Genomic DNA, 16310 nt, shown 5'->3' with positions numbered 1-16310 from the left:
CTTCTTTTTGTGTATATTTGTAGGATACGTCTATGATCTGATGAATTGAAAATGGTGGACCCTGTTGTAAAGTGTTAGTGCTAGTGTGCTAGTGTTAGTTCGTCCACAACAGTTTTTATATTGACTTTCGCCCATATTCTACATAGGCCTACTGTGAAATAAACATTTCAATCAATCAATCAATCAATCAAACCATGAAAAGCAAGACAACTGCCTACACCAGGGTCCTCCATTTTCAATCCAACAGAACATTTAAAGACGTACACATGTTACACTTTTGAAAAACAGGAAATCATCATTTAAAAGTAAAAAGTATGGGTGGGGATGGGGGCGGTTTTGAAGGTGTCAACGGATTCACATGTCTTAATGGCTGTTGGTAGGGCGTTCCACATTTTAGTGGCATATAGGAGTGAAATGAATGAATCTGGGTTGCACGGTTTGTTGAACTCCATGTGGACTTCGCTGACATAAAGGATCGAAGTAGAAGTAGGCTATTTAGACAGATAAGCCTATAGATATGGGTACCAGCGATTAGAATTGCTGCGTCCCGCGTTGTTTAATAAAAAGCATTTTTGTCCGAGCTCCCCGGCTACTTTTTTCAAACGGGGTTCGTTTGGGAAATCCACAGTTGCACACCGGGAGCGCACTCGCCTATTAGTCTGTATTGGCAGGGCGGTCAGCGTACCTACTGTATATCGAACACACCGAGTGCCACTCTCCTCCCGACCGATAGGGGCGCGTAGTTGAAAGCCAATGGCAAAATAACACCTCGGATAAAAATGCTTTTTATTAAACAACGCGGGATGCAGGAATTCTAATCGCTGGAGCTGCTACTAACTAACACCCGTGGGACAAATTGTGAGTACTTTATATTTGAAATCTGAATGTTTATATAGGCCTATACGGAAATCTTGTAAATGCAGCGAGCGCAAAAAACAGGGTGAAGTTTCTTCATGACTCTCGTATGAATACGAGAGTCATGAACCATGGCTACAGTACGGTACCACTAAAGCTGAAAACGTGCCTATGATTCGTAAAGCGTTTTATTTATTTATTTCTTTGAGGCTTGTATACCGGTTATTTTTGCTACGTTTGAATTGTGAAAAGTAACAGTTAATGTAGCTTGACTTGTGGTAGCCCCTCTCGGAACCCTCCATAAAGCTTTTCTGAAATTCGGATGAGTTTTATGTAGGGTCCCTGTTCATAACTATATTTTCGTATGGGAATTTTGGAACGCTCCGTAACATCGTATCTGCGCCGTTTGACGGCCTGTTTTCCTTTGAGGGCTTCTGAATTCGTGAACTATAAGTACCTACATACCGCTGTGAATATCTCCTGTGGCGCGGAAGCCGTTGTATTTTTTATCTTTGTTTGACCGATTTGGTCGCTTTATTTCTTCTTGTTTGTTTACCGTTTATTGTACCGCCTCCCGGTGTGCGGTTGGCTTGTGCGGCTACGTCCCTGCCTCTGATCTGCTCTGTCATAGCTATAGCGCCACTAGCTAGCCAGATAGGCGGTACAATGAGGTGTCAATAAACGAGGAAGGAAGAGAAGACCAAATCGGTCAAACAAAGATTAAAAATACTTAACGGCTTCCGCGCCACAGGAGATATTCGCAGCGGTATTTATAGGTACTTAAAGTTCACACATTCAGAAGCCCTCACACGGAAAAAAAGTCCTGAAAGAGCGTAGAAGGACTTATCCGAAGTTGTTTACGTTTATATATGTGTGCGTACCCGGTGGCAGGGTGGAGGTGGAATAGGACCCAATGCTCTGGGTCTAAAAAATGTCAGAAACTTCAGTAGCATTGGGTTCTGCTTGTAGGGCTAGACTTGTGGGTGCCTCAGGTAGACCTGCCTAAATATGATTCAACAGTGACCTCTAGTGGTAGCATGTAATACAGAAAGACAGAAAATGACATCTGTTTATTTTTTGTTCAACTGGTTGTCTTGTGGATATGCATGATGCATATTATTTATTAATTATGTATGTGCATATTATTGTATTCGTTTTTGTTCCCAATTTGCTGTTGTATCAGTCAAGTATAGGGTTGTTTAGACAGACCAAGACTGTATTTTCTTTCTATGAACAGTAACATTATTGTTTCGATCTGTTCTAACAGTACTGTTTTTATTTGCATCTGTCATGATGGAAAGTACAAGAACAGACCATTGATTGCACATTGCAGATAAATGAACATTTTCTGAAATGAGTAAATCAGTAAAAAGAATACCCCCACATAAAGTCTGTAGAAAAAGTATCATGTCAATGGGGTCAAACCTACGGTATATGTTACAATGTTCGTATCAAGCTTCTGACATGTTGTCTCTCCTCTCTGGACCGTTTGTGGAGGGAGGCCAGCCAGAGATGTCGATGTGAGAGTGCCTTAAATGCCTTCCTGGAGGCGATCCAGGACATGCAGGTAATAACAAATGGATTGTCAAAGAAGAGATACATTTGAATTATGGAAGAGCATTCCAACATTAATAATGAACTACTGCCAGTTATTATGTTGTGTAAAAACAGTGACTCTCAAAGTGGGGTCCGGGGACCCTCAGGGGTCCACAAGGGATTCCCCAGGAAAATGACAGCAGGGGTGGGAAACTTGTCATGTTTGCATGTTTGGGATTGTAACAGCTGAAATCAGTAATATCGGTATTCTGATATTAACCTGCATGTGGCTATACCTACAGTATAGAAGGTGCTTGGAAACAACGATCGTGTATTTTTAAACACTGGAGGTTTTTTTGCCTATCATTGTGTAACGGGGAGTTTACGGGTTCAATCTTCACAACAGCCAATGGTATGAGGTCACTAGCCTCTTTCTCAAGTTTTGCAACTATCCACTGAACTGTGTTTTAGTCTATATGGCAGAGAGAAAGAGAGACTTCTGACGGGTTGAAACTGAAAACATATTTAAAAACCAAATCCTTGGTAACTGTGTGACACCTCAAAGATGTCCCAGATATATATACCCCCTCTCTCTTCGTCCTGAAACATTCACAGCACAGACGTTCCTGCCTTCTGCTGTGGGAACCAGGCCAGAGCATGACATTCCTCACTAGCTAGCTCTCTTCAATTTGCTGAGTGAGGGTCACTGTGCCCTGTGATAGTCTGTCTCCCTACAACACCCTGTCTGTCTGTCTGTCCCTCTCTCCCCTGTTCTCCTTTTCTTGGTGTCTTTCACCTTTATTGTCTGTGCTGCTCATTCCAGGCCTCATTCTGCTTCAAAGAGACATTGTGTTGTACAGTACATTGTCTGAATGTGCTCCCTTGAGCACATTCGCTCCAGAGCCGGAAAGGGCGTCTACCGTTGTCTATGGTTGCATTCAGCCAGGCTTTATGATCCTGGCTCGATAAATCCGCCCATTCTAAGCCTCGCTTGGCTTTAGTGGAACGGAACCAGGATACAGACCAGGATTTAACAAGCCTGGTTTTGGTTTAAATCCTGGATTAGTTAATCCAGGTTTCGTGAAACAGGCCCCTGGTTGCATGCAAGGGTAGAGAAGTCTAAAACTCCAAATGTTTTTGTTTTTTACATGCAAATGAAACAGTGGTATGGTTTCACATCTATTGTTCGGACTCTGACCTACCTTTCTATCAGTTATGTGAAATGCAGTTGATATAGGGTTACTTTAAAATGTTAAAACAGTTGGTGCACTACTTGAAGTTCATTGACCAGGGTCCCCCAGGAGTCTAGACCTCTGGTCCATTTATTTTTTCCCACCTCTAGAAAAATAGCTGATCTTAAGCTCACAAGGCAGCACCTCCACCTCTATTTTGACCTCATCTTTAACTGTACCAGTGAGCATCGAGGCGGAGCACAATGAACTTTGTCAATACTACGGTACAATGAGTAGTGAAAATAGGACTAGGATCTCCATATGGCACTTAAAAGAGAATTTGTAATAAACCCAAATATTTATATTGTTGGACTCTTTTAATAGTACAGTTAGTACAGATACAGTGCTAATACAAGTGCTAATTTGGACATTTATAAAACGTGCTTCTTGTAGAATGTAGAACATTAAAAGCATTAAAAGACAGAACTGACATCCCTTACATAGCGTGACGACACATTTTCCCATATTTGGATCAAAGATGTTCCCTAGCAACGCACAACATCACTTTTTTTCTCAGCATACATCATTTTTGTCGAGCGTAGAATCTATAAATTAGCTGTCAGGTAGCACCACCTGCCTCATAAACGCTGCCATGGACATATTACCAAAGCCTTCAAAGAGACGTGTTTGTGCCCTCAAGAACCTCCAGGTGCAATGTGCTCACATTGACGCCAAGTACCACAAGGAGGTCCATGAACTGTCGAGGAAGTACTCCTACCTTTACCAGCCCCTCCTCGACAAAAGAAGCGAGATCATCAAAGCCGTCTACGAACCAACAGATGAGGAGTGTGAGTGGAAGTCAGATGAGGAGGAAGAGTTGACAGAGGACATGAAGGAGAAGGCCAAGATACAGGAGAAGAAGGGTGAAGAGAAGGAGGACCCCAAGGGCATCCCTGATTTCTGGTTAACTATCTTCCATAATGTGGAAAAGCTCAGGGAAATGGTGCAGGACCATGATGAACCCATCTTAAAACACTTACAAGATATCAAAGTTAAATTATCTGATCCAGGCCAGCCTATGAGCTTCACATTAGAATTTCACTTTGAGCCCAACGACTTCTTCACAAACACAGTGCTGACAAAAACCTACAAGAACAGGTCCGTTCCAGATGAAAACGACCCTTTCCTCTTAGATGGCCCAGACATAACTGAATGCATAGGCTGCAAGATTGAATGGAAAATGGGCAAGAACGTCACGTTGAAAAGGTCCAATGGCAGCAACAGGAAGAAAACCAAAAGCGTTTTATCCTTCTTCAAATTCTTTACGCCGCCTGTGGTCCCAGAAAGTGGAGAAATGGATGAAAACTCTCTGGCCATCCTGGATAAAGATTTTGATATTGGTGATTTACTCCGCGAGTGCATTGTTCCCAAGGCCGTGCTCTACTTCACAGGAGAGGCCGCCGAGGATGATTGTTCTGATGAATCGGATAGCGATGAATCGGATAGCGAGGGGTCTAGTGAGGAGCAATGATTGAGCGGGTACTCAAATCACATGAGGAAAAATGACCCAGACTATGACCACAAAAGGGATGAAAACCTCCCAACCAATGGCACTTGGCAAAAAAGAAAGGAATGAGCAGCTGATAATTCGTTTTGGTTTTTGTAAGATTCCGAGCTGCACTTCTTGTTATCGACATTCTTTTGGGCGGTGCTCCCAGAGGCATATTCAAATGGAAACAAACAGTAGAGGGCAGGGGCATACGTACCAATAGTCCGACAGACTCACCTGTGGCTCAGACATACGTGTCATTAGTCAGAAGGTTGGTAGGGTGTCGAACTATTGCGCCGGACTGTTAGGATGTCGGACCAAAGATATGCACCCGCATATCTATCCTGCTGTTTTTTGCAAATGGTTCCCAGTTTGGGGTCTTTCTTGTGAGTTAGACAAGTCGTTCTCAAACTGTGAAGGACCCCCAAAATTATATATATTTGGTTGCGGACCCCCAGAAGCGAAGATTGGTGTTAATGTTTGCTTCAAATATATATACTAAAAGAATTGTATTTTTTTTTTTAAGATTTCGTTTATCTGCTATTTTTGAATAGCCAAATAATCAAATATGATGCTATATTATACCTAAATATTCCTGGGACCCCCTGGACCCCCCAAACCCCTACAACATGGCAATGTCAAAGAAGCCCATTTCAACCCCCTTCCTCCTACTAAGTTCCAGGTTATTAGTCGAAAAAGGTATGAAAGTGCACAACACTTTTACTGTTTTTTGAAATTTTAAAGTAGAATGGAGACTCAGATGTTTGAACACTAGTTGCATCCTGCAGCCAGCAGTATGTTCCAGCAAATTGAATCCTGCCATGTTTTTCCTTTCTTTTTTCCTAGTCATATTGAAGTAGGCCTACTTGCCAGCAGCGGTTTGCAAGATTAGCCCTGTACGCAATTATTATTCTATTAACTAGAGGCCTGGTGACTTGGTTCAGCATGATATTATTGCCCCATTGACAGTTATACTTGTTCAAGATTAGAAAATGGGACGTAATGATGTGCTTAGTATCCCAGGCCACTAGGTGGCACTGTGGCATGTCAGAATACCATGCCCTGTATTTAGGATGGAGAACAGAATAAACAAGTCCATGTTGTCAGAAATCATCAAATCAAGTCATTACTGTCCCTTTGCAAAACTTTTTTTTAACACAATAATGACATGAAAATGCAATGGAGCCTGGAGGTGAATGTTGCATACAGTAGTTGTTAAACAGTGGTGTGGTTTCACATCTATTGTTCGGACTCTGACCTACCTTTCTATCAGTTGCAGTGAAATGCAGTTGACATGGGGTTACTTTTAAACGTTAAAACAGTTGATGCACTACTTGGGAGTTTTCTTGCTCTGATTGACCACTAACCCCTATTATATTTTTTTCTTTGATCTTAAAAGCTCACAAGATCTGCTATTTTTGTTGAATGTTCGCCTACTATGACATGCCTAGATGAGGTACACTGTACCTCATCTCACACTGTTTCATGTGATTAAGAATCTAGGAGACAGGAGTTGAAGCATTACATTTTGACTCGGTTCCACAGATAAATATTGTGAAAATAGAAGATCTACAAGCCCACAATGCATGTTTTTTTTTTTGCCTTGCCTTGCCTTGCCTCTATTATTTGACAATTTAATTTGTCCATTGTTTCACCAGTTTTTATAGTATAGTTTGTTGATTACTTTTGATGCAGTAATGTTTTTATTATTATTATTAAAATTAAAATGGTTAAAAAGATCTTAAAAGTCCTTAAATTTTCACTTCACTGTCAACTGGGGACCCACCCGAAATCATGTGGAGACCACCCAAGGGGCCTGACCCACAGGTTCCAAATCCAGTCGGCCAGTCGGGACCATATAGCTATAAAGGAGGTTGTATATTAAAGGAGGTCGGGACACACTTTTGGGTCATGGAACCATTTTTATGGGTCACAAATAAATATCCTATTATTGTGCATTTCCTACATTCGGTCTTTAATAATTACTTAAAAGATTTTCAAACATTCAAAAAAGTTCCCAAAAATGTTCATGAATTAAAAACAAATGAAAACATTTTTCAAAAGATTTCATAGATCAAATTGAGTCCTTTGCTATTGCTACTACCTCTAGTCTTCTAGTGGATACTTTTTCGTGATTGGCTCTAGGTTGCCTCTAAACCACTGGGAGACTTACCCATAAAACCCATAGTCTGAACGGCATAAAACCCATGCTCTGAACGCCGGTATTTGTACTTAACTGTGAGGCTTTCACTCTACTACGTTTCAAAGACAAATATTGTACTTTTTGACTCCACTGCATTTCTGGAAAAAGTACTTGAAATTTGCGAAAATGGCAGATGTATAACAAGCTCACAGCGATTTAACTCAAGTAGCTACTGGAGTTCAGTTCACCACTGCTGGTGTAAAGTTACAGCAGAAAAGCAAATGTGAAATAAAGAACCATATAACAGCGATATATATACAAAAATATAATTAAAATACATAATTAAATACATTCAATGCAATCAATATAGAAAAAAATGTTTTAGTACTTTAGTAATAGCCCTAAATGACCATCCAGTAGCTGTCTATGACATTCCATGACATAATCAGATTTGTTGACAGCTACTGGATGAAATCTCTTACACAAAACTTCCCAGTAATCCTGTTGAAAACTTTAAGGGTACAGTAAATGACACTCTACAAGGTTTTTTACGTTCTGGTGAGATTACAAAAAAGGAATTTGAATTTCTTAATAAACAGCATCATATGACACCAGTGTTCTATATTTTACCTAAACTTCACAAAAACCTTGAGAAACCCCCAGGTCGCCCCATTATATCGGGCATCGACTCCGTTACAGCACCTCTCTCTTCTTTTGTAGACTTTTTTATTAAACCCTTTAATGAACTCCTCCCGTCCTATGTGAAAGACACAGGTCACATGATATCCATTGTTGAAAACCTTGAACCCTTAAGATCAGATACCTTTCTTGTCACGCTGGATGTAGAGTCGCTGTACACAAATGTACCTCACGAAGGCGGCATCCAGGCCCTGGAACATTTCCTATTAGAGCGCCCTACCTCAGCCATACCCTCTAACTCGTGCATTGGCACTCTGGCTGAGATAGTACTTACACACAATTACTTCATGTTTCAGGATGACTATTTTCTACAAAAGAGGGGTGTAGCGATGGGGTCACCTATGGCCCCTAATTACGCAGGCCTGTATGTTGGGTACCTAGAGAAATCTAAAATTCTCAATCCTGCTCAAAACCCATTTTTGTCTCCACCAGGCCGAAGGCATGGGGGGAGAGTATGTTTTGCACTCCGTCCGTCCGTCTGTCCCTCCGTCCGTCCGTGTGTGTGTCCGTGAGCAGCTAATCTCGGCCACCGTTAACCCGGTCGATGCCAAATTTTGCACACACACTCCCTGGATGCCAACGATGAACCTCTGCCCCAAACTTTCCAGAACGGCCTGTTATAGCGCCACCAGGAGGCCGCTTTGTGCAAAACAAGTTTTTGCACAGTACACCTACAGATTTTGTCCAAACATCACGCAAATTGGTACACAGTCTCTCTAGAGCCATTCAACGAAACCGGTCTTTCAGATTTCTCAGACTCCATCCTGATTGGTTAAGATTGGCTTCCAAAGTTCACAGGAGTGCTCCGTTTCAAACAAAATGCTGCAAATCATGAACACATCGTGTGATTTCCGTGAAATTGTGCACCCACATTCCCACTAGGCCGAGGACGAAATGCCACATGAACAATTTCAACTCAGCCTCAAGGTGGCGCTATAACTGGCCGAAAAGTGTTTTTACCTCTAACTGCACGGATCTGTGGATAACTTTGTATGGCAACTCCCTAGAGGCCAAGGAAAAACCTTTGCCTGGAATTTTTTACTTTTGTTGCCCTTTTATCCAACCACCAGATGAAGGCAAGCTGCAATGTCCTACATTCCTATCCTGGTGGAGACCTGTGCCCAGAAGGGCACTTTTTTACAAATATAACTCTTTGGAAAAGATATATAGATGATGTCTTCATTCTGTTTAATGGTACAAGAGAACAACTTAATAACTTATTTTTGTTTGTTAACTCATGTTCAGATCATCTGAAATTTACCATGTCTTTCGATTTTCATTCTTTGAACTTTCTGGATCTACTGATCTGCAGGGGAGAAGATGGTGTTTTATATACTGACCTCTACACCAAGCCAACTGACCGAAACAGCCTACTGAGAGCTGACAGCTGTCAACCTCTACATCTAAAAAACAGCTTACCGTATAGCCAATTTTGCAGAGTCAAACATATTTGCAAGAAACCTACGGATTTGAACCGGCACTTGACAAATATGCAGGCTAAATTTAAAGAACGGGGCTATTCTAATACCCAGATTGACAACGCCCTGGATAAAATCAATCAAAAACCCAGGTCTGATTTATTTCACAGACAGTCAAAAAACAAGACTCCGTCAACCATCTTCTCTACTACCTACTCTAAAATGTCTGAAAATTTCAGTCATATTATAAAAAAACACTGGCATATTTTACAATCTGATTCATTATTTAATAACACCTTTTCCAAACCTCCTCTGATTGTTTTCTCTCGTGGTCAGAGTCTTAGAAATCACTTGGTCAAGTCTGATTTACCCCCTGTCCCAACCCCTACTCAACGTGTATTGGCTCCTATTCCTAACGGCAACTATAAATGCGGCTCTTGCGCCCAATGCAACAGCACTCGAAAATGTCATAAATTTAAGCATCCTCATTCTGGTCAAAATATCCCCATCAGAGGCATTATTACCTGCACAACTAGGGCTGTCATTTACCTTCTGACATGCCCTTGTGGCAAGGCATATGTAGGTATGACTTCGCGTGAATTAAAAGCATGCATAGCTGATCACCGTAGCACTATTCGGTGCAAGAATATTATATATCCTGTTGCCGCCCATTTTGTGGAAGCCAACCACCCTGTATCCTCTCTACATTATATAGGCATAGAAAAAGTGTCTGTATCTAGAAGAGGAGGACAGATTGATCAGCTTCTGCTTAAACGCGAAGCTTTCTGGATTCAGTCCTTAAAAACACTATCTCCCCTTGGCCTTAATGTAGATTTTGACCTCAGATCCTTTTTGTAAAAATAAATTACAATCAAAATATTTTTGTACCTTTATACTTAACCTTTTAATTAATCTTTGGTAAACCCTTCTTTTAACCTTACTGTTATGGCCGCCTTCCCCCTTTTCACCTGCAGGTGACCTATACCTATACAGGCCGACTCCATAGAGGATCATTTAGGGCTATTGTCAGTACTAAAAATGTTTTTTCTATATTGATTGCATTGAATGTATTTAATTATGTATTTTAATTTTATTTTTGTATATATATCGCTGTTATATGGTTCTTTATTTCACATTTGCTTTTCTGCTATAACTCTTATATACATTGTAGTGTCTCCATGACAAGGAATGTTTATTCCAGAGCCTCTTAGGAGGCCTTATAGTCATTTTTGAGATAAACTCTTGTATGTGAACTTGAGACACCACATTACCATGATCCCTACCTCTCATATCACAGGGACAGGTCTTATTTAACCCGTGTTCCCCTACCCCCTTCTGATTGGTTGCATGACTCTCTGGCACCATATTTAAGTGTGAACCATTATGTGCCCTGTATTCCCTGATGAAGGCTTAACCGCCGAAACGTTAGATATTCCTGTCTTACCTGCTGTCCTAATAAATATTGGTACTCTAGCTATTGGTGTGTGCGGCCACCTTCTTGTTTATTCAAGATCTCCTCTACAGTTTTCTCCCGTGTGCCGGCACTGCCACAAGGACTTTGGCGTGCGTAGAGCCTCTTTGTACACATAAACTATTTATTGATCTATATATCTGTGATCTATGTACATTTTCTCTCAAAAATATATGAATAGATTTACACTAATAATTTCAAGAGAATAACGTTGCTGTTTATTTCAAGTAGCCAATCCGTTGACAAGCAAATAAGGTTTTAATCACAGGTTAAGCTTTTTAGTCACAGTTTAAGGGTTTAATCGCTGATTTGTTTAGTTCTCGTGTGTGTGTGTGTGTGTGTGTGTGTGTAACGGTGCAATCCACAGGAGGGGGTAAATGAATGTTCCTTCTGATGTTCAGTACGTTGTCCTACACTAGTAGTAAAATGTAATTTACTGATTCAGATAATGTTTCTATCTCTGAAGGCAGAAACAGTTGAATTCCGGCTCCCAGCTGGAGGTTTACTTCAGACCGATGGGTCTTTCTCAACAAAAAGACCTAGGCTAGAAGCAGAAAAGGCTCACCTGCACTGTTGCAGCTAGCTACTGTATGCTGTTCCATACAGTAGCTCCATCATTGAGTACTGTAATGCTTTTAGTATCTGTGATTACTTGACTTTCAGTCCACTAAATTTAAAAGTTAGTTGTTATTAGTGCAAAATATGCACTATCACTGCATTTCTGGGAAGGGGAAATGTAAAAGGGCAGCTATGCAAGCTCACAATGCATCTCGCAACGATTTGATTCAAGTAGCTACCGGATTTCAGTACTTTGTCCACCACTGCTGGTCAAATTGAATCAAGTTATGTTCTCTTGAGTGTAGAAATTTACCTGTACTCTGCACCCTGTGTGTGTGTGTGTGTGTGTGTGTGTGTGTGTGTGTGTGTGTGTGTGTGTGTGTGTGTGTGTGTGTGTGTGTGTGTGTGTGTGTGTGTGTGTGTGTGTGTGTGTGTCACATTTGCATTCTTGCATTTCTGCATTCCCATGCATCATTGACAAGCATGTCCGGCACATTGCATTCTTGCATTTCTGCATTCCTGTTGACAAGCATAGACGCTGTACACTCACACATTTGTGAATGAATAGGTGCAGAATGGTGCACTCCACAGGGGGGGATAAATGAATGTTCCTGCAAATGGGCCATTTAGCACATGTATGGGGTCAATATTGTGGATCAGAGAGACCCATCAGAGATCTGAGCAGTGCAAATTAGCAGTGTGGAATTGTAGCCTCAGTAGTTGCCACTGACCTCCATGGGGGGTGGGGGTTTGCAGGCAGTTTACTTTAGTAGTTAATGTACTAGTATATTTTTGAATATCTGCTTTCCTTGAGCATTTGTATATAATATTCACTCCGCTACATTTCAAAGACACATGTAGTATACTGTTGACTACTCCACTAGATCTGTACTCCACTAGATCTGCTATTTGAACTATTATTGATTGATTGATTAAAAAAGGACACTTCAGCAAACTCTTTATATAGCTTTATACACATTGTAATAGCATTGATATATAAACTGTGTGTGTGTGTGTGTGTGTGTGTGTGTGTGTGTGTGTGTGTGTGTGTGTGTGTGTGTGTGTGTGTGTGTGTGTGTGTGTGTGTGTGTGTGTGTGTGTGTGTGTGTGTGTGTGTGTGTGTGTGTGTGAACCTGAAAATGGAAATAATGGAAAATACCCAAGCGTTTTAATTAAACAACACAGATACATTCTGAATACAGTGACAACAAAGGCAGAGCCAACAATTATACCCAGCTTTGACTTGTATGTAGATACGCAATGCTTTATAGACAGAACAGACAAACAAATCTAATTTGGGGTTGGGGGGGTTCAGCATTGGTGTATTGAGGAAATAAAAGAGTGCACCTGGTACAGACCCCTGGGGGACTCTGGTCAATAAAGTATAGTGGTTGTAGTATAAATAAATCAAAGTCTGTACCTGTACCCAGTAAATGTTGTATCAATGTCAGTGTGTGTGTGTGTGTGTGTGTGTGTGTGTGTGTGTGTGTGTGTGGGGCACATTTGCATTCTTGCATTTCTGCATATCCCGTGCACCATTGACAAGCATAGACGCTGTACACTCACACACATTTGTAAATGAATAGGTGTGTGTGTGTGTGTGTGTGTGCGCACATGCACGCGTCCGGCACATTGCATTCTTGCATTTCTGCATTCCTGTGCACCCTTGACAAGCATAGACGCTGTACACTCACACATTTGTGAATGAATAGGTGCAGAATGGTGCACTCCACAGGGGGGGATAAATGAATGTTCCTGCAAATGGGCCATTTAGCACATGTATGGCCTTCGGCCAGGGACCAATATTGTGGATCAGAGAGACCCATCAGAGATCTGAGCAGTGCAAATTAGCAGTGTGGAATTGTAGCCTCAGTAGTTGCCACTGACCTCCATGGGGGGTGGGGGTTTGCAGGGCCCTAATTCAGTGGTGGACAGGCAGTTTACTTTAGTAGTTAATGTACTAGTATATTTTTGAATATCTGCTTTCCTTGAGCATTTGTATTGTTTTTAATATAACTTTCACTCCGCTACATTTCAAAGACAAATGTGGTATTGATGTGTTATTCCCGTGAGAGAGTTATCTGATGGTCCAATAAGCAGGCTGTACACATATCATAAGATCTGGAATATTTATTGCCCGGGATACTTATCCCAAAATGAGTGGTCATGTGATATGCATATGAACGGCAAAGACATATATGAAAGCACATACGACCTGTCTGTCCTGGAGAATTCTGACGTGACTCTACTTTTTCAGACACTATATAGGAATCTTTCTGTCCCTCTGTGACCTTGCTTGAGCACAGCTAGGGTGCACACTCTTATGAGTAATGGTAACTGCTTAAAAGGTCTACTTTATCCCAACAGTATACTACTCCACTAGATCTGCTATTTTAACTATTATTGATTGATTGATTGATGGAAAAAAAATAGAAACTTCAGCAAACTCTTTATATAGCTTTATACACATTTTAATATAGCATTGATATATAAACAATTACTGTGTGTGTGCGCGTGTGTCTGGGCTCTGGTCGGAATAACGTGTTCCTTCCACACGCTACGTCTGGCCGGGGAAACTCTCCCCTGCCAGGTGAAAAGAAGCAGCTTGGACTCCTCATGCATAGAAGGAAGCATGAGGTCCCCCCGGTCGGCAGAGGGAGTGTAGCGCCCATGATTACATTAGATAATTGACACTGGGTGAAAAAGAAGGGTTGCAAAATCTTGGGATACATTTTAAAACTAAATAAATAACAATAAAACAACACATTTAAATATTTTATTTTTTCCTCCGCCTCTGAATGTTTTGGCAGATTGCGCAGAATTTAGATCGGCACAATAGTTCATTCATTAATCACTTTAAAACTGGCATGCAGGGGGAAATAAATACAATATAATAATATAAAAATAGCCTCTGAAATAAGTGCAGGTAGGACACACAAGCAAACAACTGCTCTGGACCCATATCCCTCTCTCTCGTCCTGGCATGCAATGCTGACAGGCTGCACCCATCAGATCAGAGGACACTGATGGACATACACACAAAGTCAGGCTTTAAAATTTGTACTTTTACAATGCGAATACTAATTAGAAAAGTGTTTGCATTGAAATGTACCAAAAGTACTCATTGCAGAATGCCCCACTTCAAAATGTTTTCAAAATGTAGACATCTTTTAGATGTCGCAATATGAGCTTACATCAGCTATTCATATTGGACTGAAGTGGTTAATGTATATTATGTAATAATAATCCATAATACTAAGTAAATGGTAACTAAAGCTGTCAAATAGTTCAATATTTTCCTCTGAGATGTAGTGGAGTAGAATTATAAAAAGAAAGAAAGAAAGAAAGAAAGAAAGAAAGAAAGAAAATACACTTTAATAAACATGCTCTGCAGTCACAGTGCTCCCAGGACACTTCAGATGAACATACAGCAGGGGGCAGGACTCTCAGTCTGCCATTGTCAAGGCCAGACTCTAACTACAACATCCTCCCCCCCCACCACCACCACCACTCCCTTCCTTCTCCACTCCAATACACAACAAGCAAGCACAACCCATCAGGAAAAGTCTGGAGACTGAGGGCTGTTACATCCTGATGTTATGTTCCTCCACCCCTGGGGTACTGTTCTGTTTCATCCACACACTGTAGTAAATATCCTGAGTGTTAAATCTGAACGCAGAGACCTTTACATTTTGCGCTCTCTCTTACATTATTATAATTGACAATGCCCTCCTCCGACTTGGAGGGAGCTGAAATATTTTCCACTATGTGGAAAATATTTTCCACTATATGTCCACTTATATTAAAGGACCACTTCACCACTTTTCAACCTATCTTCATATACTAGGTCCTCACTAATAATCATGATTTTCTTCATGATTATTAGTGAGGACCTATTATATGAAGATAGGTTGAAAAGTGGTGAAGTGGTCCTTTAATAGTTCCAACGGCATCCTTATTTCTTTCTTTTTTGAGGGGCACTAGCCCCGTCATAGTGTCTGAGCAAATCAGCAAGTGTCTATTTTGGTCCTACACAAAATATAACTAAATTCCCATTGACAATGAATGGAGAATTTTACGTCATAGTGTCTGAGCAAATGGGCATAGTGTCTATTTTATGTCATGATGATGTACAATGATAAGAGCACGCCTCACTTCACACAGGTGCGATTTTCAAACAGCTATAGTGGTTAATGTTTGTGTTGTCTGAAAGCGAACTTTAAATGCCATTGACGAATGGAGAAATTATGTCATAAGTGTCTGAGCAAATCAGCATGTATGTCGGCCAATAAGGGACCACCATTCTTGATGATGTACGATGATTAGAGCGCCCCTCACTTCACACGGGTGTGATTTTATTTTATATTTAGATACAGTTGTAGACATTCCCAGAGCTAAATGAACACTGAGGCACTGAGTGGTTTTCTGTGCAACCATCATGGGGTTAGTTAGAAACAGTGCTGTTTTTGAGGATATTCAGCTATAGTGTAGATATGAATGAATTTACGTCATATGTGGACGAGCAAATCATCTACAAGCTCACACGAGCTTGTAGATCTGCTATTTTCAGAGGATTGTTATACATTTCACACATTTGAACATGGGACATTTTGCAGTACTTTTACTTTTTCTATGCCATCTGCTGGCATTGGCCAAAGCACAGCAAGACATATTTACTTTAAACCAGAATTGACAAGATAGTTCATACATTTGTGTCAGAATCCTGGGTGTTAAGCCTAGACAAATGGCTATTCAAGAGTACATTTAAACTCTCTGGGTTAAATGAACACTGGTCATTACTTTCATAGATGATTCGAGTACGAAACATACTTAAATCAATGATAATAGCAGAGAGAGTTACCTACTATAGTTGCTTGCAATATTACACTACTTTATCTTTATTCTAGTA

At 40.8% G+C, this 16310-nt stretch overlaps 2 protein-coding genes across 2 annotated transcripts in view; both read left to right on the top strand.

The window, feature by feature from the left end:
• Positions 1 to 2240: 2240 nt before the first annotated feature.
• slc31a2 (solute carrier family 31 member 2) overlaps positions 2241 to 16310 on the top strand; it is a 47061-nt gene continuing 32991 nt past the window's right edge. The window contains exon 1 of the mRNA XM_083794186.1: positions 2241 to 2422. Within this exon, the coding sequence (XP_083650312.1) occupies positions 2417 to 2422 (6 nt within the window). The 5' untranslated portion in view covers positions 2241 to 2416. The remainder of the gene's footprint in view (positions 2423 to 16310) is intronic.
• On the top strand, positions 3811 to 5094 carry LOC310879602 (nucleosome assembly protein 1-like 1; the record flags this gene model as incomplete). Its single annotated transcript, XM_083794373.1, has 2 exons — positions 3811 to 3847; positions 4264 to 5094. Exons 1-2 carry the CDS (start codon positions 3827 to 3829, stop codon positions 5092 to 5094), a joined length of 852 nt encoding a protein of 283 aa, XP_083650499.1. The 5' UTR covers positions 3811 to 3826.

The sequence above is a fragment of the Protomyctophum parallelum genome, assembly GCF_964188405.1.
Source record: "Protomyctophum parallelum genome assembly, chromosome: 21".
Lineage (NCBI taxonomy): Eukaryota > Metazoa > Chordata > Actinopteri > Myctophiformes > Myctophidae > Protomyctophum > Protomyctophum parallelum.
Note: the sequence above shows the minus strand (reverse complement) of the source record. Positions and strands in the feature narration are given on the sequence as shown.